The 19968-nt window shown below is 58.9% G+C and overlaps 1 protein-coding gene across 3 annotated transcripts; it reads left to right on the top strand.

Moving 5' to 3' along the window:
• Window positions 1-20: 20 nt before the first annotated feature.
• On the top strand, window positions 21-18870 carry STAT3 (signal transducer and activator of transcription 3). Of its 3 annotated transcripts, none has more exons than XM_075036588.1 (24): window positions 21-123; window positions 7759-7905; window positions 8517-8661; window positions 8815-8913; window positions 9375-9470; window positions 9555-9636; window positions 10047-10141; window positions 10892-11043; window positions 11488-11646; window positions 11771-11863; window positions 12685-12744; window positions 13038-13067; window positions 13181-13274; window positions 13359-13406; window positions 13673-13756; window positions 13852-13950; window positions 14133-14268; window positions 14492-14544; window positions 14634-14728; window positions 15053-15192; window positions 15594-15806; window positions 16089-16131; window positions 16476-16588; window positions 16675-18870. In XM_075036588.1, exons 2-24 carry the CDS (start codon window positions 7778-7780, stop codon window positions 16728-16730), a joined length of 2313 nt encoding a protein of 770 aa, XP_074892689.1. In that variant the 5' UTR covers window positions 21-123; window positions 7759-7777; the 3' UTR covers window positions 16731-18870. The 3 variants fall into 3 exon arrangements, with proteins under 3 accessions (XP_074892689.1, XP_074892687.1, XP_074892688.1); XM_075036586.1 differs by having other exon boundaries at window positions 15594-15809; XM_075036587.1 differs by lacking the exon at window positions 21-123 and adding an exon at window positions 7260-7484 and having other exon boundaries at window positions 15594-15809.
• Window positions 18871-19968: the final 1098 nt, after the last annotated feature.

The raw sequence follows: 19968 nt of genomic DNA, 5'->3' as shown, positions 1-19968 counted from the left end.
TGACGCGGAGGGTGGGGCGGGGCCGGGCGGGCAGCAGGTTTCTCGTCACTCGGGCAGGGTCCGGACGCGATCGTCGCCGGCACCGGGAGCCGCTGCCCCGCCCCGCCCCGCCCGGGACCGCCGGTGAGCGCGGGGAGCGGCTGGGACGGGACGGGACTGTGGGGCCGAGGACCAGGTGCCGGGAGGCTCTGCCAGGGCCGCCGGGTGCCCGGGCCTGCTGCTGCTGAGCCCCGGGGGCAGGCTGGCACCGGGGAACCGGGTGTCGGGGCCCGGGTGCGCAGGCCCGGGGCTGGGTGCCCGCTGGGGCTGGGAGCCAGAGCCCGGGGCACCGGTATTCGCCCCCCCTCCCCGAGCCGCTTTGGGGCCAGGGCTGCTCACCTCGGTGGGGCTGAGCCGTGGCGGGGCAGGGGGGGGTGGGCACGGCTGCTGCTGCCGCCGCCGTAGCTTCGGCCCACCCCCGCCCGGGGTGGCGGGGGGGCCGCTCCGGCAGCGCCTCCGGCCCGTCGGGTGTCTGCGGGGCCGTCGGGGCGGAGGGCACAGCCCCCAGCCCCACGCAGCGGGGTCTTTCCCGGGAGCCTCCCCCGTCGGCCGGGTCCTGTCCCTGCCCTCGGGGCCGGCGGTTTCGCTTTTGTTGGGAGGCGGCAGCTGGTTCCCGCTGCGGCCCGTCCCGGCGGCCGGGCTGGGCCTGGTGCCGCTGTGAGCGGGTGCCCAGCAGCAGGTGAGGGCAGCACCCCGCGCTCCTGGGGTAGTCGTAATTGGGGAGGTACTAATTAACCTAAACCTCTAGTCTTGCAGCAAATGGGATTTTTTTCCTTCCCGCAGTTCCCAGCAGGCGCAGAGCGAGCCTGGCTGGGCAGGGGCAGTTTCCAGAAGCCGGTGAGGCTCCAAGCTCCCACGGCGCTGGCGTCGTCATGCGCTGCGTGCGGGGTCCCCGGTCCCCAAGCAGTGAAGTGTGCTTACACCACGCAAACCCCAACAGAGGGTTCAAAGCCTAAATGGGCTTATTGGAGAGCGAGAAGCGTCTGGACTGGTAGGGCCTGAGGAGCTGCCACCTGGCCTGGTTTTGGTGAGCCTGAATGGTGGGCTCTCACATGGTCTGTGTGCTTTGAGGGGTTTAACTGTAGGATGGCCCTTGGGCCACAAACTCCAGATTGCCTGAGCAAGGGTTCAGGACAGATGTTGATGCAGCCTGTCTCAGTGGTGAAATGTTCATGCTGATGAAATGACTCGTAACCAAGACTGAAAGCCTAACTGAGGGTCCTGCACCTGGGCAGACCAAGGCTTGAAGACCTGATTGACCTCTCTAGTAGAGCTGTGAGCTCAGGGCTGCAGCTTTAGCCACCCCTTGAACAGAACTGCTCAGCAACGTCTTGCTTGGGGTCTTCTGCCTGGACCAGGCTTTGGTTCGATAACCATCCTTGCCAGCAGTATGTGTGAGGCAGAGTGGCCGAGAAGCAGGTGCAGAGCAGAGCTGTCGGGTCATGCATCTCGGGTGAATATGAACCGTGTGGCCGAGTAGCCAGAGTGCTCTGCGGGCACTGACAGCTCTGCCCACCACTCCTGCCTGCTGCCGGCCTCTGCGCTGCCTGTCAGCTTCCCACCACTCAGCACAACACTGTCCCGAGGTGTGCGTGACTCCTGTTCCACAGGCTGCCTGTGCACACCCATGTGCACCTGTTGGAGGGGCACAACTGGAGGACCGGCAGTGTGGGGGGAGCAGGGGTGGTGTCCCAGGTGTGGAGGGTGGGCTGCCCTGGGCCCGCTCCAGAGAAGGTCCCTTCTGCGTCTGCGGGGTGCTGTCCCTGCCTGTGTGTGCACCTCAGGGCAGTTGACCCCATTTCCACCCTGAAAGTGATTGCTGTCGCTGTCACTCCCCAGTGCAGCCTCTTCTGCTGTTTCCTGTGGATCTGTTGGAGCTGCTGGAGTGGTGGTGGCAGAGGACAGGAGGGGTGTGTGGCTGGGCATCCTCTGCCCTGGGGGGGGATGGTGACAGCATTACTCGCAGCTTCTGCAGTGAGAGTTATGTGTTGGGATGGACCCTGGCGAGCTGCTGAGCTGCAGTGAGGAACAGCCAGCTGTGGCCTGTGGGTTGATCAGGGAACTCAGTGCTGTGGCTGTGAGGTCTCCCAGAGCCTCCATCTGCCCTGCGCTGTCACCCTCTTCTCCTTTCACAAATCTCTGCATCACTGCTCTGTTTTTCCACCTCCAGGGCTGGCTTTGAAAACACTCCAGAGGAGCGGAGCCAAGTTCTCCTAATAGCCTTTTCAAAACTCGCTCTTGTGTTTGCCTGGAGCAATTAGCTGCTTTGTTGTAGAAGAACAGTTTTTCATCAGCCTGTTGTGTGGAAGCTGGGGCAGTGAGGCACCTGGCGTCAGTGCAGCAGTTTGGTGGAAAGCCGGGGCTCCCATGAAGCGTTGTTGATGGCATCTATCATGAGTCTATGATGCTCCCACTGGTGATAACTCTGTTAAAGTGACCTATGCTGTGCTATCGGTAACTGAGCTTCCTCCTGCTCGTGGCAATACAGGGGATGAGAAGTGCCACAGTCCTTTCAAGGCTCTCTCTGGTGATTCCCCCCATACATGTTGCCCCGGGCGTCATTGCTGCTTGTTGTGGGGGTACAGGCAAGGGCTGTTCTCAGGCGTATCCCAGAAACGAGAAAGCAGATGGAAGGCAATTGTGGGACTGCTTCCAGGGCAGCAGCCCTGTTTTAAATAAGGCTCTTGGAGTGTGCAGAGCTCTGCCGAGCTGCCAGTGACGCCACGCAGCTCGGGCCCGGCTCTCGTGCTCTGTCCTTGCAGGGGAGCTAAAGAAAGATGAACTTTAGCTCTTGAGTTACTTTTAGCAGCTTTGCTCTGAGCTCTGGACAGTGTGTTTACCCCTGGGCTTGCATCATGCCGTGCTTGGCCCTGGCTGCATCGGTTGCTGCCTGGCTCCGTTCCAGAGACAGGAGGAGACGCTAACCGCAGAGACAGGCAAGCCCAGCGGAATCGGAAAGGTTCAACCCTCAGATCTTTAAATCCAGTCAACGGAGGCTTCCCAGTGGCGGGGCTGGCTGGCGAGAGGCTCCTGCGTGGGGTTTCAGGGCTGATGAGATCAGAGCTTCCCTAACGCTAGTGACTGTGACAATAAGGAGCGTCACAGGGACCTTTTACCTCTGGGATAGTCAGTGCTTCAGGCTGCCTGGCTGCCTTCTGTTGATGCTGGAGGAGCTGGAGCTCGGTGCTACACCAAAGGAGGCAACATCTCCTCTTAGCCCTTCGGGAGGGAGAGGAGGCTTTTGGCTTCCTGACCGCTTCCTGCTCCCAGCTGGTCCTGTCTTCCCACATCCTTCCCTGAGTTGACGGTGGGCCAGGCAGTCTCTGTCACAGGGCCCCCTCCCCGGGGCTGCGTGCCCTCCTGTCACCTGCTGCAGCGGACCTGTCTCTGTCGGCATGAGCCCATGTTCTAGCAAAGCCCGCCTCGAGGCTGAGAGATCCCTCGAGGTGAGAACTGGGTGCCATGGAGCCTCTGGGGATGGCGAGCAGAGACAGTGTCCTGCCCTGGGCTGGCTGCAGGCACAGCTAGCAGGCAGCGGCCTTCTCTGCAGGCTGCTGCCCCGCTCCCACGCGGGGCGAGCCTGCCGTGGTGGTTCTGTACTTGTGCTTGTGGTCTGCAGTGACTTCCTTTGCTTCCTCGGCTGCTCGCCTTGCAAGGAGGTGCCTGCGGTGGGAAGAGGCAGAGCAGCTCATGTTTCGCTGCGTGCTAGTTCTGTTTTTCAGGGATCGGTACGACGGTGTGCGGTGCTGGGGCCCTGGCAGGGCGCCGGCTTCCTGCGGCCGCGGAGCATGCGCTGCAGCGGGGAGGATCTCGTGCTTGAGCGGGAGCCTGGGCTGCCACGGTGGCTCATCCTGCAGCTATTTGTGGCAGTGAGAAGTGGCTGATTCCTGTCCAAATGCCGCTTCTGCGCGGCAGCCTGAGGGCTTTGCATTTGGCCTTTTGGTGCACTGCAGACTGGGGCTCCAGTACTGCCCTGAAATACCCAGGTTGTGGCTTTCTTGTGGAAGATCCGCTCGGATCAAGGAGGGTCCAGTGAAGTGGCATCTGGTTCAGCTGCTGCAGCCTGATAGGAGAAAGTCTGTCTGTGACTGTTCCGCACCGGCAGTGCCCGGGAAGTCGGCTCCCGTGCAATGGCGATGCTGCAGCACTGGTCCTCGGCTCCTGGCTCAGGGCTGGGGACGCTGCTCTGGCAGGAGACAGGCTGGGGCAGTGGCTACCGTTTCCGGACGGGCTGGAGAAGCACCCACCGTGCACGGGGTTGCCGTCGTGGTGGTGCAATAGGAAATGAGGTGGCTGAGCTCACCGGCAGGCAGGGCACTCTGGTGGCTTGTAGGTTTTCAGCTGTTGCCTGGCCCATGTATTTGTTGGGGTTTTCCCCCCCAGAAGCAGCACTGTATGGTTCACACTGTAATAACAGCCTCCAGTACCAAGTTAAAAGGGCTGTGAACACACCATAGCTGCCTGCGTGGAGGGAGCACTCCACATGCTGCTGCAGCCAAACAGCCAGCAAACAGCTGAATTCACTGCAGAATGGGGGCTTTGATGTGATGCCCAGTACACAGCCATGAACTGCAGCTAATGGCCCAGCCTTTCTTGGTCTGCAGTTGCAGAAAACAAAAGTTCTGGGGCTGCAAAGGCCCTGTCACATCAAGGCAAGTCTTTCTCTGAGGGTGAAGGACTGTCTGTTGTTTACAGGCTGCTGCATGGGCTGGGGTCTCTCTCCTCCTCCCTTTCACTTATTGCTCCATTGAAAACAGGCTTGGTTCACATGGCCTTCACTGAGGGTTGTGCCAGAGGGTTGTTGTTCAAGGTTAATGTCCTGTGGATGTTGCTCCTGTCTTTGGGCCTGTTTGATGCTGTAAAATTCTAAAAACCTCTTTAACTCCATGTCAGGTGCCAGTGTCTGTCTTCTCCCTGTGTCTCAGTCCACAACAGGATGTTCCCCTTTTCTCTCCTTTTCAAAAAGCATCCAGAAAAATGGGGAAAGTTTCACGTGCAGCAAAGATCAGAAGAGCATGACATATAGTGATGTTGAAAGTGTCAGGTGACAGTGATCTGATATGTGGGCCCATCTTGGAGAAGCCGCTAGTGAAACCCAGCTCTCTATGCTGTGCAGCTCCTTGTGGTCAAGCGAGGCCTCGGGGCATGGGAGCTGTGGGTGGGCAGCTGCGGGTGGTGGCAGGGTGCCCGTGGTCATCTCTTGTGCTGCTGGAAATCTGCACAAGCACCCAGCTCTGTGCTCCAGGCGAGGTTCAAAACTCCTGCCTGATGCTACTGTGTGCCCAGGGAAGTCTTACTTGCCATCAAAGCTTCATAAATGACTGTCCTGCCTAATAAAAGCCTGCTTGGCTCCTAGGTGGAGCAGCTGCTCTCGCTCGTGTCTTCACCTGCTTCCAGCCCATCCTGGGGCCTAGGGCAGAGCAGCCTGGTTTGCTGGAGGGGAATAAATCCCATCTCAAGGGGTGGCACGGCCATCCTCCCATCTACCTCCTCTTCACTCTGCTTGTTTGTTGGGCGCTGCTCTGTGCCTCCTAGCACACCTCCTGCTGCTGGCCTGTTCCCAGACCTTCACACCTCCTGGGGCATTTGCTGTGATTTCCTTCGCGCTGGCTCCTTGGGGCTGCCCCACTGTGATGGTTTGCTCCCGCAGAAGCTGCGGCGGGCTCGTGTGCTCATGGTGGCGCGGGATGGAGTGCGGTGCCCTGACCCACACCGAGCGCAGGGCCAGCCTGGGACTCCTGGCTGGTGCTGGGCCCCATTGCCTGCGCTCTGCTCCTGCAGCACCAGCTGGGCTACCAGCCTGGCTGCTGGTCACTGGCTGCCCAGCCGTCCCCAAACCCCAGCTGGCATGTCACTTGCTGCAGTGACCTTTGGGAAGAGCAAACAGCTTTCTGCAGGGAAGTGACTTTGTGCTGGCGTAGAGCAAAGCTTTGTGCCTTTGCTCCCTAAGCACAGCTTGCGGTCCCCTCGTTAGCATTAGTTTGATTTCCATCGATATACAAGTCGCTAACTCGAAAATTGCTCCTTCCTTGTTTCTATTGTTTCCTGGCAGTCTCCGCCTTCTGCACTTACTGTAAGCTCTGCAGCTCCTTCCCTGCCTCCCAGAGCAGAGGCAGGCATGCGCACCTCTGGCTGGAGGGCGCCTGGAAGACATTGGCACCACATTAAAGCCTTGTACCTGTCGCTGGTGACCTACATGCCCAAGACCCCTCTTTTCCCCTGTGGCAAGAAGGTAGGAAAGCTTTGGGAAATGGTGCGTCTCTCTAGGAGAAAGCTTTGCCAAAGGCAAGCACTTGGGAAGTGTGCTCTCGTGTGGGGAAGCTCGGTGCTTGCCAGGCTGAAGCAGGACAGATGGAAGCTCAACCTGAAGCCGAGCCTGAAGCTGTGTTCCCTGTGCTCGGGGAGCTTCTGCGCAGCTCAGCACAGGTCTGAGGGGTTTGGTGGTGTTCGGAGCTGCCTATGACATAACTTTTAACCTTGCTCTGACCCTGCAGTGTGAAGAGCACTGAGAAGTGAGGCTTCCTACCTGACTGGGTTTGTAAGAGCGACTGCATCTGGCCTGACCTGCTTGGGGCTGCACCCAGCCCTGCGGGCTTGTGCCTCCCCGAGATCTCGGGTTTGTGGGCTGTGAGATCCTCCACAGCGGTGGGAGAGGATGAGGCTCAGCTCAGCAGCCAGGGCCTGCCTGCTCTGCTCCTGTAATCTGGTGCAAACGGCCACTGGTTGCTGGTGCCAGTGTGAGCTCTGCTGTTCTGAGCTCAGATGTTTCAGATTAATTTCATGACATGTGGTGAAAAAAGAATGAGTCAGAATCTGGGCTTTATTCAGCTTTGCAGCTGGGCCAGCTGGAGTGAAACCTTTCTGCCACTGCTCTTCTTGGGAAGCTCAGCTGGGCTGGGGCCGAAGCTGCCTTCCATGCTTGCCTTTGGCTGGATTTTGAGTTGAGCCTCGGGATGAAGTGGTGTTGCTGGGCCCTCACTTTTTGGTGCTCTGGCTGCTTTGCCGCTCAACCTGCAGGCAGGCGAGGCTCCATGGCCATGTCCTGCGCTGTCGGGGGCTCCAGGGCCGAGTGCTGCTGCACGGATGTCAGCGGGTGTGAAAAGGGCTTTTCCCCTCGCAGCCAGGCTGGTTCCTTCCCCAACCTCCCCGAGGCATGCGTGCCAGTATTCCCACACTAAGGATGCATTTTCAGTCTGCAGTTCCGCCTTCTCTTGACCCAGGCCTGCCCACGGGTGACGGCAGAGGTGCCTGCCCTGCCAGCTGGAGCTGGCAGCCACTCTTGCCTTGCCAGAGCCCAGCCTGGAAGCACAAACTGGTGCTGGTCCCAGGGCTCCTTGAACTGGTCCTGTGGCTACTGGCTCGGGGTGGATTTTGCTGAAGAGGAACCAGCTCCTGGATGTGTGATCAGCTCCTCAGGGACACCGGGCCTGGGCTCATCCCTCGGGGTGCGTTGGAGCTCTGCAGTGTCGTGGGCCCAGAGCTGTGCACACAGCAGCTGCCCTTGGAGGGATGGGCACTGCCTGGCCCTTGCCAGCACCAGCCCTCTCGGAGCTGTGTGCCCCGGGCTCGCCGTGCCCCGGCTGTCTCTGGTTCTTGCCCCATCAGCCCTCCCCAAAGGGGAGCAGCGGTTGTGGCTGGGTCCTGCCGAATGGCTGGCAGGAGGGAGTTTGGAGAGTCCTGGGTGCCAGCTCTGAGCAGCATGTGTGCCCATCCCACCAGGTCTCCGGAGCTGGCCAGGATGGCCCAGTGGAACCAGCTGCAGCAGCTTGACACGCGATACCTGGAGCAGCTCCACCAGCTCTACAGCGACAGCTTTCCCATGGAGCTCCGGCAGTTTCTGGCCCCATGGATTGAGAGCCAGGACTGGTAAGGTCTTGCGAAATGCCGGTGTAGGGACTTTGCTCCGGACACCTGCTCTGGGGAGGCAGCAGGTCTGGAGGAGCTCTGCCACTTTCCCTGGGCTCTTGATGTGGCAGGGCTGGTCTTCCTCCCTGAGGCTGGTGTGGCAGGAAGGGGAGTGGGACTCTGTGCGCATAGTGCCAGACCCCAGACCAGGAGAAGGGAGAGCTCCAAAGCGGAGGTGTCCCCGTCCAGGGCTGACTTACATTGACCTCTGTTGTAAGCGAGGTTGACACAGAGCACTGATTCCTGGATCCCATCCAGAGAGCACATGGGACTGGTGAGGTGCTTGCATGCACTGTCTGCCTGGCTTAAGGCCAGACTTTAAGTCCAAGTCCAAAACCTCTCTGTCGTGCTGCCCTTGTGGGTGCAGTCCAAGGGCTCGGTTTATTGGCATGAAGCAAGTCAGGCCTGCTCTGGCCCTTGCTCTGGTGCAGGTTAGGAAGGTGGCTGGGGTGTTAAATTGTGTGGGGGACGGCAGGCATGAGCAGACCTGCCCTGCCTGCAGTGCTGGCTGCAGTGCTGCCTTGCCCCTTCCCCTGCGCTGGGCGCCCAGGACTCTGCCCTCCCTCGTGCAGGGCGTATGCTGCCAGCAAGGAGTCGCATGCTACGCTGGTGTTCCACAACCTGCTGGGGGAGATCGACCAGCAGTACAGCCGCTTCCTGCAGGAGTCCAACGTCTTGTACCAGCACAACCTGCGGCGCATCAAGCAGTTCCTGCAGGTGAGATGGGAAGCGCTGGTTTGGCATGGGGAGGCATGGGGGGAGCCTGTGGAAGTCCAACGGCCTCCTCAGCACAGCTCATGACCCACACCCCTAAAGGATGCTGGGAGTTACATTGTGCCTGCTGAACTTGGGGATTTGAACCTTTTACAGAGCAGATACTTGGAGAAGCCAATGGAAATAGCCCGCATCGTGGCTCGCTGCCTGTGGGAAGAGTCCCGGCTCCTCCAGACGGCTGCCACTGCAGCCCAGGTCAGTGGCTTGGGTAACCTGGGGCCACTGTCCCACCGCCCACCCAGCAGCGCTGTGTGGGTACTTGATGCTGTAGGGAAGCTGCAGTCTGAAGCTCCCCACTCGCTTCCTTCAATAACGATAGCTGCTTTGTGCTGAGGGATGGTTCAGCTGCAGTGGCTGATAACTTCTGCTCTCTGGGCAGCAGCTGCTTCCCACCAGGATACAGCCTGGGTGCTCTCTGTCTGGGGTGGCTGTTAGCTTTGTGCATCCGTCTCTCCTCTTGCCCCTTGCTTGGGCTGCGCCCTGCGCCGCGCACCTTGCTGTGCAGCCCTGGAGCTAATGCTGCAAGCGAGCAGCCAGCTGCACTGGGTTTTGTTAGTGAGGGTGTGAAGACCCTTCCTGCAAAACCTCCTCAGGCAGGGAGGGGAGTGTCCCTGGGTCATGGCCCTGTTCTAATGCCCTCCTTGTACCCTCTGCAGCAAGGGGGACAGGCAACGCATCCAACAGCAGCTGTAGTGACGGAAAAACAGCAGATGCTGGAGCAGCATCTGCAGGATGTGAGGAAGAGGGTGCAGGTATGAGTGCTGCCTAGGCACCTTCTCCTTTACCCACCGGGGTGATTTAGTGCTTTGAATAAATCCACATCTCTTGCCTTGCAGGATCTGGAGCAGAAGATGAAAGTGGTGGAGAATCTCCAGGATGACTTTGATTTTAACTACAAGACTTTGAAAAGCCAAGGAGGTAATGGAAGCTCATTAGCATCTGGCAAACCAAAATGTGTTCCTGCTAGGAAAGTTACTGGAGGGCACGTTCCAGTCTTCCCAGTGCCTCCTCTCCAAGCAAGAAGGGTGGCTTAGGCTCAGGACATTTGCATGGCAATTGGAGAAACCTTGCCTTCTGACACTGCCTCCAGGGAAGTTGAACCAGAGCTCTGCCTGTGAGCAGAGAAATGGCGTGTGGGGGTGATAGCGCTGCTGTGCCTGCAGGAAAGCCAGCAAGGTGCTTAGAGGCTGTGTGAGATCGCAGCTTAACTATTAAAGTTTTTCTAGGGTGCCCGCTCCTTTGCAGTGGAAGTCTTTTGTTTGTGTGATGCTTGGGAGGGTAGGAGGAGTCCATGTGCATGGCTGAAGCTTTCTCACCTCTTTGCACAGACATGCAGGACCTGAATGGAAACAATCAGTCGGTGACCCGGCAGAAAATGCAGCAGCTGGAACAGATGCTCACGGCGCTGGACCAAATGCGAAGGGTATGTCGTGCAGCTGGCCCTCCAGATCCCCCTGGGGTGCAGCAGTGTCCTTTTTTCTGGGGTATGTGTTTGGTGTTTGTTGTGGTTTAATCCCAGCCAGCAACTAAGCACCACGCAGCCGCTCACTCACTCCCCCCCCCACCCAGTGGGATGGGGGAGAAAATCAGGAAAAGAAGTAAAACTCCTGGGTTGAGATAAGAACGGTTTAATAGAACAGAAAGAAGAAACCAATAATGATAATGATAACACTAATAAAATGACAGCAGTAGTAATAAAAGGATTGAAATGTACAAATGATGCGAAGGGCAATTGCTCACCACCCGCCGACCGACACCCAGCCAGTCCCCAAGCGGTGAAATCCCTGCCCCCTCCCCCCCAGTTCCTAAACTAGATGGGATGTCCCATGGTATGGAACACACTGTTGGCCAGTTTGGGTCAGGTGCCCTGGCTGGGCATGAGAAGCTGAAAAATCCTTGACTATAGTCTAAACACTACTGAGCAACAACTGAAAACATCAGTGTTATCAACATTCTTTACATACTGAACTCAAAACATAGCACTGTACCAGCTACTAGGAAGACAGTTAACTCTATCCCAGCTGAAACCAGTACAGTGTTCCTGCATGGTCAGAACTGAGAGCAGTGCTGGAAATGCAGCCCTGGGCGACTTCTTTCTTGTCTGTGAATGTAAAACTTGCAAATCTCGGAGGGAGTCAGACGGTGTTGGAGGTTCTGCTTTCTTTTTTGACAGGGTATTGTGAGTGAGCTGGCTGGACTGTTGTCAGCTATGGAGTATGTGCAGAAGATGCTGGCAGATGAGGAACTGGCAGACTGGAAGAGACGGCAGCAGATCGCCTGCATTGGTGGCCCACCAAATATCTGCTTAGACCGGCTCGAGAACTGGTAGGAGCTGGCTGGGTGTTGGATCAGTCACCAGAGAGGTGGCATTCAAACACCTGTAGTGGAAGTGAGCTCATTGCCTCTGGAAACATCTTTGCAAAATGGCTTCTGATGCCTGCAAGCATAAATGTAATCTGCTAGTCAGGCTGATCCTTGATAGTGGGCACTAGTGCTGGAATGGTTAGCCCCAGGCCTGTGGGATTTTGAGGCTGCTGTGAGAAGTTCCTCTTGTGTCTCTGCAGAACTTGGGTGTGTGTAGGTTTCTTTTGTAATGCATGGCCTAGAAAAATGCGCTGGGCCAGAAGCCATAGGCACGTTCTGTTCTCTTCTGGTTTGGTACAGAGAGCATCCTCTCTTGCCCAAGCAAGAGAAGAGTAGGGCTCTGCGGGCTGGGACCATGCAGGGCTCGGCAGCCAGAGCTAACACTGGTTCTTCCTGCTCCTCTAGGATAACCTCTCTTGCTGAATCACAGCTACAGACCCGGCAGCAGATAAAGAAGTTGGAAGAACTGCAGCAGAAAGTGTCCTACAAGGGTGACCCAATTGTCCAACACCGGCCCATGCTGGAGGAGCGGATTGTGGAGCTGTTCAGGAACCTGATGAAAAGGTGCCAAGGGCTGGGAGGGAGCTGTGGACAGTCCCCTGGTCACAGGCAGCGGGTGGAGGGGTGGGCAGTGAGCATGTTGGGCCAGGCTGAGGTTTAACTGTGGTTCTTGTGCCTTTCCCTGCAGTGCTTTCGTTGTGGAGAGGCAGCCCTGCATGCCTATGCACCCCGACCGGCCCCTGGTCATCAAAACTGGCGTGCAGTTCACCACCAAAGTCAGGTGGGTCACCAGTCCTTGCGATCCTGCTGCACTATGGGCAGGGGAAATGAGCTGTGCGGGGGAAAGCAAAGCAGGATCTCTCTCTCCGAAGGAGATGCTGGTGCAGATCCAGCCTCCAGCTTGCCTGGGGAGTGCTGGTTCTGGGAGGGAATGAATCCCAGCAGGCTGGCCCTGCTGGAGTGCCGCCTGTGTGACTCAGTGCAGGGATGGCGGCTGCTGGCTGGGGCTCTGCTGCCTTCCTGGAGGCAGCCGGAATTCTGGTAAATCCCGCTGCAGGGGTGGGGAGCAGGAAGAGTCAATGCATCTCTGGCCAGCTGTCTCTCAGCTGGCCTGTGTTCCCTGCCAGCCCCCACAGAGAGCGGCTGCTCCAACACCAAGCTCTACCTGGAACTTCTTCAGCATCTCCCAGCTGTGCCCCTGTTGCCCCCTTGGGATGTGGCAGCATGTTGCCACAGAGCAGTGTGGCGGGTGTTTGTTCAGAGCAGATGTCTACCTGGTGCAGGCAGTCAGCAGCCAAACCGAGCCCTTCTCAGGGTGCTCAGGGGAGCATGGGCACCTCCCCAGTTCTGGGGACAGGTGTCAGGGCTGACGTGTCAGAGGTCTGCGTGTAGATGGGCTCAGGGATGCCAGAGGAGCTGGGTAATACCGGATCTCTGTGAATTTTGTGGTGTGAACTGCGGTGCTGTTTGCTGGGGGGATGCACACAGCACTGCTGTCCATCCAGCTGTTCTGCAGTCTGTGCCAGATGCTGTGTTGAATTGGAGTTGCTCGCCTGCGCAGGATGTTCATGCTCACACTCTGTGTCTGCTAACTCTTTGCAGGTTGTTGGTCAAGTTTCCAGAGCTGAACTATCAGCTGAAAATTAAAGTCTGCATTGACAAGTGAGTCCTGTGCTCTGATCCTGGCGATTTTGAGTGGGGTTACTGGAGTGGGACTTGTTCCTGCTGCCATTGGGTCAGGCTCCATCCCTGCACCGAGGGCCAGTGTGACACCCAGTAGAAGGGGAGGGTGCAGGGTGGCACTGGGTCCCAGGGGTTTGTTCCCATGTGGGGGGACAGCCTTGGGGGGCCTGTGGGACTCGATGTTGTGATGTAGCCAGCCCCATGCACCAGCTGGTCTACATCAGGGTGGGAAGGCCATGGCCATGAACGGGTGTGTCTCTCCCCTTTCCTAGGGACTCCGGGGATGTTGCAGCACTTCGGGGGTAAGTGCAATGTCTTTTCTTTTCTTGCTTCTGTTTTTAATCCTGGCAAATGCCTGCTGCACGTTTGCTCTGAGAGGGCCCTGTCAGCCACGCTCTGTCTTTCCTCTTTTGAGGTCCCGGAAATTTAACATCCTGGGGACAAACACCAAGGTCATGAACATGGAGGAGTCAAACAATGGTAGCCTCTCAGCAGAGTTCAAGCACCTGGTAGGTATCACGAGCTTTCAGGCTGCTCCTGTTAAGGCCGTGTGCCGTCATGGTGTTGCTTCAGCCTGTTCCTTCTCTCCACAGACCCTGCGGGAGCAACGGTGCGGTAATGGAGGCAGAGCCAACTGTGATGTAAGTGCTGGGGGAGCCCTGGGTAGGAGAGCCCTTTGCCAGCAGCTCTGCTCCCTGTCTTGCTCCCTGTTGAGCAGCTGAGCCATGAGGGGAAGCAGGAGCCCTGTCCTGAGTTGGGAGTGTCCACAGGCACCCTCTGGTGTGTTGGCAGCTGCCAGACCAGCCCTCTTCACCCAGACCTAAGCAGCAGCGTTGGGCCTGATGGCCGTGTGTCAGGCTGAGGGCAGGTGTCTCCTGCGTGCTCATTGTGTCCTCTTCCATCTTAGGCCTCGCTGATAGTCACTGAGGAGCTGCACCTCATCACCTTCGAGACGGAGGTGTATCACCAGGGGTTGAAGATCGACCTGGAGGTGAGCTGTGGGTTACTGCCTGTCACTGCCATGGGCCTGGGTGCAGAGGAGCCCTGGGAGATGTCCTAGCCCATGGTCACATCCTGTCTTTGCAGACCCACTCACTGCCTGTGGTGGTCATCTCCAACATCTGCCAGATGCCCAATGCCTGGGCATCCATCCTGTGGTACAACATGCTGACTAACAACCCCAAGGTAGGGCCTGGTGCTGTGGGGACAGCTGGCAGAGCAGCAGTGCAGGCTTTGGGATCAGAGTGTCCCAGCAGGCAGGCTGCAGGCAGGGAGAGGGAAGCTGTGGCCTGGGAGCAGGGCTGGGGCAGGACCTGGCCCTGCTTCTGTCCCATGTCCTGCTCAGGGCTGTGTTTTCCCTCATGCAGAACGTGAACTTCTTCACCAAACCCCCCATTGGGACCTGGGACCAGGTGGCAGAGGTGCTGAGCTGGCAGTTCTCCTCCACCACAAAGCGCGGCCTCAGCATCGAGCAGCTGACAACGCTGGCAGAAAAACTTCTAGGTAACCTGCTGTGGGTGTCTTGCCCATCCCTGCTGTCCCTCAGGGTGGCTTCTTGTCTGTAAATGCAATACAGGAGCAAGATCGTGTTGTTTGGGAGAGGAGCTATAATTTTCAGTTGCTTGGTTTTCTCCCAAACAACACAAACCTCGGGTTGCTCCCTGGAAGTGTGGTGTCTTTGGAAGAACAGCTCTATCTAAATGTTGATGGTTCTGTTCTCTGCCAGGGCCAGGTGTGAATTACTCTGGCTGTCAGATCACCTGGGCCAAGTTCTGCAAGGTATAACTTGCTCTCTTCCCCTCAGCACCTTCCCTTGGCTGTTCCCTTCCTCCAAGCCATGCTCACGGCCTCTCTGCCCTCTTCCTCAGGAGAACATGGCTGGCAAAGGCTTTTCTTTCTGGGTCTGGCTGGACAACATCATTGACTTGGTGAAAAAGTACATCCTGGCGCTGTGGAACGAAGGGTGAGCCTCGGCCAGTGTCGGTCCAGAGACCCTTGGTTGGGCTGGGTCTTGGGAGGGGTCCCATGAGTCGTGTCCTGATGGAGCGGGGTGCCTCGTCCAGGTGCAGGTGGGCTCTCCTGCGATGCTTTTTCTGTCCATGCCCTGTTGGCTGGTTCAGAGTGAAAACCCACCTGGGAGTCCTTAAAATGTCGGTGGCTCTGCTGGTGGCCAGCCCAGGTTCTGCTGCTGCTTGATGCTGTGCAGAGAACTGGCAGGATTCATGTCCTGGAATAGCTGCCCCAGTATCCTGACCCACCCTTGCTCTCCTCGCTTTCTGTTGTCCAGGTACATCATGGGGTTCATCAGCAAGGAGCGGGAGCGAGCCATCCTGAGCACCAAGCCTCCAGGAACCTTCCTGCTGCGGTTCAGCGAGAGCAGCAAGGAAGGTGGCATCACCTTCACGTGGGTGGAGAAGGACATCAGCGGTATGTTGCTCTTCCCCTTGCTGCCCTGGGTGCGGTGCCTTTCTCAGCCAGTGTTCCTGGCTCCAAAGGGGGCTTGGAACGCCCTGATAAGACACTTGTTGTTTGTCCTTGTCCTGACAAGAATTCTTCCTAGGTTAACTCTTTAAGCCTGGGTGCCCTTTGCTGGTCTCTGCCTCCTGAGTGTCCCTGTCTATATGCTGCCCATGTGGTGCAGTTTTCTGTGACCCTGAAACCACCTGGCAGGTCCCCGTCCTGTCCCGTGGTCTGCTGGGTGCCTCGTGAGGCTGAGCACAGCCCCAGGCCGATCTTGTCCCTGCTGCTCCTGGGGTGTCTGAGGAGGGCCCTGTCTTTGCCCAAGGAACGTGGGTGTCTTGCCCTGTGTCAAAAGTCTCCTTGTACAGGGAAGACCCAGATCCAGTCTGTGGAGCCTTACACCAAGCAGCAGCTGAACAACATGTCATTTGCGGAGATCATCATGGGCTACAAAATCATGGATGCCACCAACATCCTGGTGTCCCCCCTGGTGTACCTGTACCCAGACATCCCCAAGGAGGAGGCATTTGGGAAGTACTGCCGCTCTGAGAGCCAGGAGCACTCTGAAGCTACTGACTCAGGTAGTTGTTGACTTTCTGTGCTCCAGCATGGCTCCCGTGTTGTGAGGAGGCTCCAGGGACAGCACTGGTGGAAGAGCTGTCACCAGCCAGGATCCTGTGCTGGTCCCTGGAGGGCATAGCCACATCAGGGGACTAGCAGTGGGGTCCCCATGGGGTGCGGGCAGCGAGGGCTGTGCCGGAGCTGGGAGGGTGGGCTCTGTCTGCAGGTCTGTGCTCTGGAGGGGGAGGAGAGCAAGGTTCCCCCTCTGGTGGCTCTTGACAAGGCTGCTCACTCCTCTGCAGGTGCTGCTCCGTATCTGAAGACCAAGTTCATCTGTGTCACTCCGTGAGTGTTCTGGGGGGGTGTCTCTGAGTGCTGAGGCAGCATTTGTGTGCTCAGCCTTGCTTGAGGGGGGGTTCCTTCCCACTGCTGCCTGGACTCTGCCTGGGTACCATGAGGCTCCCAGCCTGGGCAGGGGGAGACCATGGGGGCTGAGCCAGGCTCCGGCTCGCTGCCCTAACCGCAGGCTGCTTCTTCCCTTCCTGGGGCCCCTTTCCTCTGGAGAGCTCTTGAGACTGGCTGTGCCGTGCCCTGGGGCCTGTCAGGGGGGAGAGGGGGTATCGGAGAGCTCTGGCCAGGCACTGACTCTGGAGGTTTCTGGGTTTTTTTTCCCTTCCTCCCTCGGACAGCACCTCCTTCAGCAACAGCATCGACCTGCCCATGTCCCCGCGCACCCTGGACTCGCTCATGCAGTTTGGCAACAACAGTGAGGGAGCAGAGGCTAATGCAGGAGGGCAGTTTGGTGAGTCTGGCGGGTCGTGGCACCCGAGGGGGTCCTGGCTGTAGCCACACACGGGCCCTGTAACCTCTGGCTGTGTCTCCCCGCAGAGTCGCTGACCTTCGACATGGAGCTGACCCCGGAGTGTGCTTCTTCACCGATGTGAGGTGCCCCGCCGGCGCTCGCGGGGGCCCTCCCAGGACTCGGGCTTGCCGCCTCCAAAGAGCTCCCCTGGTCTCGCCCTGCTCGGTCATGGTTGCTCTGGGCCTTTCCTCGGGAGGAGCTGGGGGCTGGGGTCCTTGCCACTGATTCCTTGTTTGACCCAGATGAACATCACCCTCTCCGGGGTGGTGCCGTTCGTCTCTTTGGGGGGAGGGGGGGATGAACCTTTTTCTATTTCCTTCCATAACAGTTTTTTATTATTGTTTCGCTCATTCAAGTGCCTATTAGCCTCCAATCGCAGCCTCAGTTTTTACAAATGCTTCTGCAGCCCCAGTTGCGCTGCCTGCTGTTGAAAGCTGCTTTCCTGACTGCCAGAGTCTAAAAGCCCGTGAAGATCCTATGAACCCGGATTTTGCCTCCAGGCGCCTGAGAAGGGATCGGCCGTTCCTGGCCTCCGCATGGGTTACCTGATGTGCCATGCAACAGGGGTCTGCCCGGCTGCTGCCCCAGCAGCCCTCCCAGAGCTCGCAGAGTGCAGAGGGATCCCCTCTCTGCACCTTTGGCCCTGCTTTTGGCCAGGAGGACCAGCACATGGCTCAGAGTTGCAAGGTAGATGGGCCCCGGCGTTCCTGCCCTGCGAGGGTGATGGTTCGGCTGGGCTCAGCCTGGGCTTTGCTGGGAGCGGGGAGTTCAGTGGCTGCCTGTGCTTGCCACCAACTTCCTGCTGTGGGCGCAGAGACCCAGCTGACTCCAGCAGCCCCAGGGCTTCTGCTGGGACAACTGGTTTCCCTGCGGTGCAAAGGCTGCCCTGGGGCAGGGCAGTGATGTGTCCCGACACCAGCGCATGCTCGTAAGCATGCAGCATTTGCATCTTGGGTCTGTTTCGGGACCTGGGTATAACCACAGAGGCTGCCCTGACCGTGGCTTGCCCTGTGGCCATGCTAATGACAGGAGCACGGCTGTGCCTCCCTCGCTGTGCAGAATTAGACCCGTTGCACCCCGGGGGGAGGATGGGAGACTGTTGGATCCAACGTGGCCTGCAGTGGATGGCCCAGCCTGGCCCTTTTCCCTCCGGTATGGCTTGTGACGTCCCAGGCAGTGGGTTTGCAGCTTCCTGGGGGCTTTGCGTGGCATTTTTGTTAGAGGTTGGCTGTTGCTGTTAAGGTAGGAGGTGGCAAGAGTTGAAGGGAGCAGGATGTACGTAGGAGGAGGAATCTGCTGTTGGCCAGTGCTTGACGGAGACGTGGGTGTTGCAGAGGGCAGGTTTCCTTGCCCGGGAAGTCGAGGAAAGGTGGAAGTTGTGCTGGCCGATGGCTTATTTACCAAAATGGGAGGAGCCCTCCCGCCCATTCCGTGCGGTGGGCATGCAGACACGAATGAGCAAGGAAGGGGCAGGAGAGGCAGCGGGAGAGCTGCCTGCACTCCCTGCCCTCAGCATCTGGAAGCCCGTGGTGTTCGTGGGGCTGCGGCTGCCCGTGGCGGGTGGCGCCAAGGGGGTTGTGTGCTGTGCTCAGCCGGGCCTGGTGCTTCGGGGCAGGGCTGTGGGAGCTGTCGGTGCTGAGGCTGTGGGTAACATCAGCAGAGAAGTGTCTGAGTGGGCACCAGCCCCAGGCTTTACAGGTCTCTTGATTTGTCTTGATTTGGCCCTGGGTGGAGAGAAACCCTCAATAGTCTGTACCAGCGACGCCGCTGTGGTGCAGCGACGGTGCTGTGGACCCGTCGCGTGGCTCTGGCTTTTCTGCCCAGTAAAGACTCTGGGATGTCCCCGCAGCCCTCCTCCAGCCGTGGGCTGCGCTGTCAGCATCGCAGCCTGTGGGTAGAGAGCCAGAGAGCAGGGCAGGGGGTAGGATCCCCAGGGGAAGGGAGAGAGGGCTGTGGGTTCGGGCCAGCCCCTTTAGCTGTGTGTGGGCAGGAGAGGGTGTCCGTGGCTCGCCCTGGGGCCAGGAATGCCCTTTGAAGTTGGGAGGTGCTCAGAGGGGACGAGGGCCGTTTGCCCCAGTGCTCCCGTGCAGCTGACTCCAGCTGCAGTCACTGTAGACCTGGGCAGCGTTCAATACTGTAAAAAATTTTATTTTTTTGTATATTTTATTGCTGTATCTACAGGCTTTAACTTTCTCCAAAATAAAGGCTCTGAAGCGACGTGCTCTCGGCGTGTGAGTTCAGCTGTCTGTGCGCGGCGCCTGCCTTACCCCACTCCGGGAACTGGGGCCTCTGTCAGCGAAACGCCGGCCCTGACGCCAGAGCTGCGGTTTGCTCGGCGCAAACCAGCACACACACACCCCCCTCGCCGCGCAGTGCTGCCTGCACCTGACCTGCGCCGCTGCCCGGCACGCGTGGGCAGGCTGCTTTCGGGCCGCCTGCCTTATCGGAGCATGGCAGGGCACTTCCCTGGGGGAGCAGGGGGATGGCGGGGGGGCGTATCGCCGTGCCGCAGCACAGGGCTGTTTTTTTCTGTCTGCCCCCGGAGCAGCGCCTGGGTCTCCTCCGCTTGCGTAAAGGAAACTCCGGTGCCAGCGTGGGAGGACATGGCTGCGCCGGGGCCCTGCTCGGGCTGCCGCCTGCTCGGTGGCATCTGGGGCTGCACTGGGACCCCTGCGCTGTTCCCCCCACGGGTGCTTCTGCCTCGGGGGGGTGGTGGGTCACTGGGCTCCAGGCGGAGGTGACTTTCTCCACCGCCCCTCTCCTTGGGGCTGCATCCCTGGGCTGGGTGAGGGGGTGGCTGCTTGGGGGCCCTGCGGGGACCTGGCCACAGGCCCAGGGCTGCAGCGTGGGCTTGCCCTGCCCTCTCGGGGTGCCCCCCAGTCGCCCCTCGCTATTGCCCTGGGCTAGTGCCGGGGCCGAGAGGGCAGCAGGTCCCAGGCTCCGTAGGGCAAGGTGCCTGCGTGGGGGGGGTGTGTGTGCTGGGCTGGGGCTGGGAGCAGGCAGGCGGCAGCAGGGCTGTGCTGCCCGTAGAGCACCAGCATCTCCCCCAGGGCCCCCGTGGGATCCGCACCCCCAGCGCTTGCCACCTGCGGCCCTCTGCAAAGCCACGGAGCAGCAGCATTTTTGTTGCAGGGTTGGGGCTCTGATGAGGCCGAGAGGGAGAGATTATTGCTCAGTCAGAGCAGGATTAGCAGGGGGATTTTTCATGCAGGTCATGCTCAATAAATCCCCTGTAGCCCCTGTGGAACCAGCTGCACTGGGCTGGTTCAAGGCGTTGGAGGTGGACCTGAAGCCTCCTGTGCCCTCCCTACCCCCTGGAG

The sequence above is a fragment of the Buteo buteo genome, chromosome 9 (genome assembly GCF_964188355.1).
Source record: "Buteo buteo chromosome 9, bButBut1.hap1.1, whole genome shotgun sequence".
Taxonomy (NCBI): Eukaryota; Metazoa; Chordata; class Aves; order Accipitriformes; family Accipitridae; genus Buteo; species Buteo buteo.
This window is presented reverse-complemented; position numbering and strand designations above follow the sequence as displayed.

Excerpts from the sequence above, each read along its gene's own strand:
- STAT3 (XM_075036586.1), top strand. The coding sequence starts at position 7,778 with ATGGCCCAGTGGAACCAGCTGCAGCAGCTTGACACGCGATACCTGGAG. Across the intron at positions 13,407-13,672 it reads GAGGCAGAGCCAACTGTGAT|GCCTCGCTGATAGTCACTGA; the intron begins GTAAGTGCTGGG and ends CTTCCATCTTAG. Across the intron at positions 13,951-14,132 it reads TGCTGACTAACAACCCCAAG|AACGTGAACTTCTTCACCAA; the intron begins GTAGGGCCTGGT and ends TCCCTCATGCAG.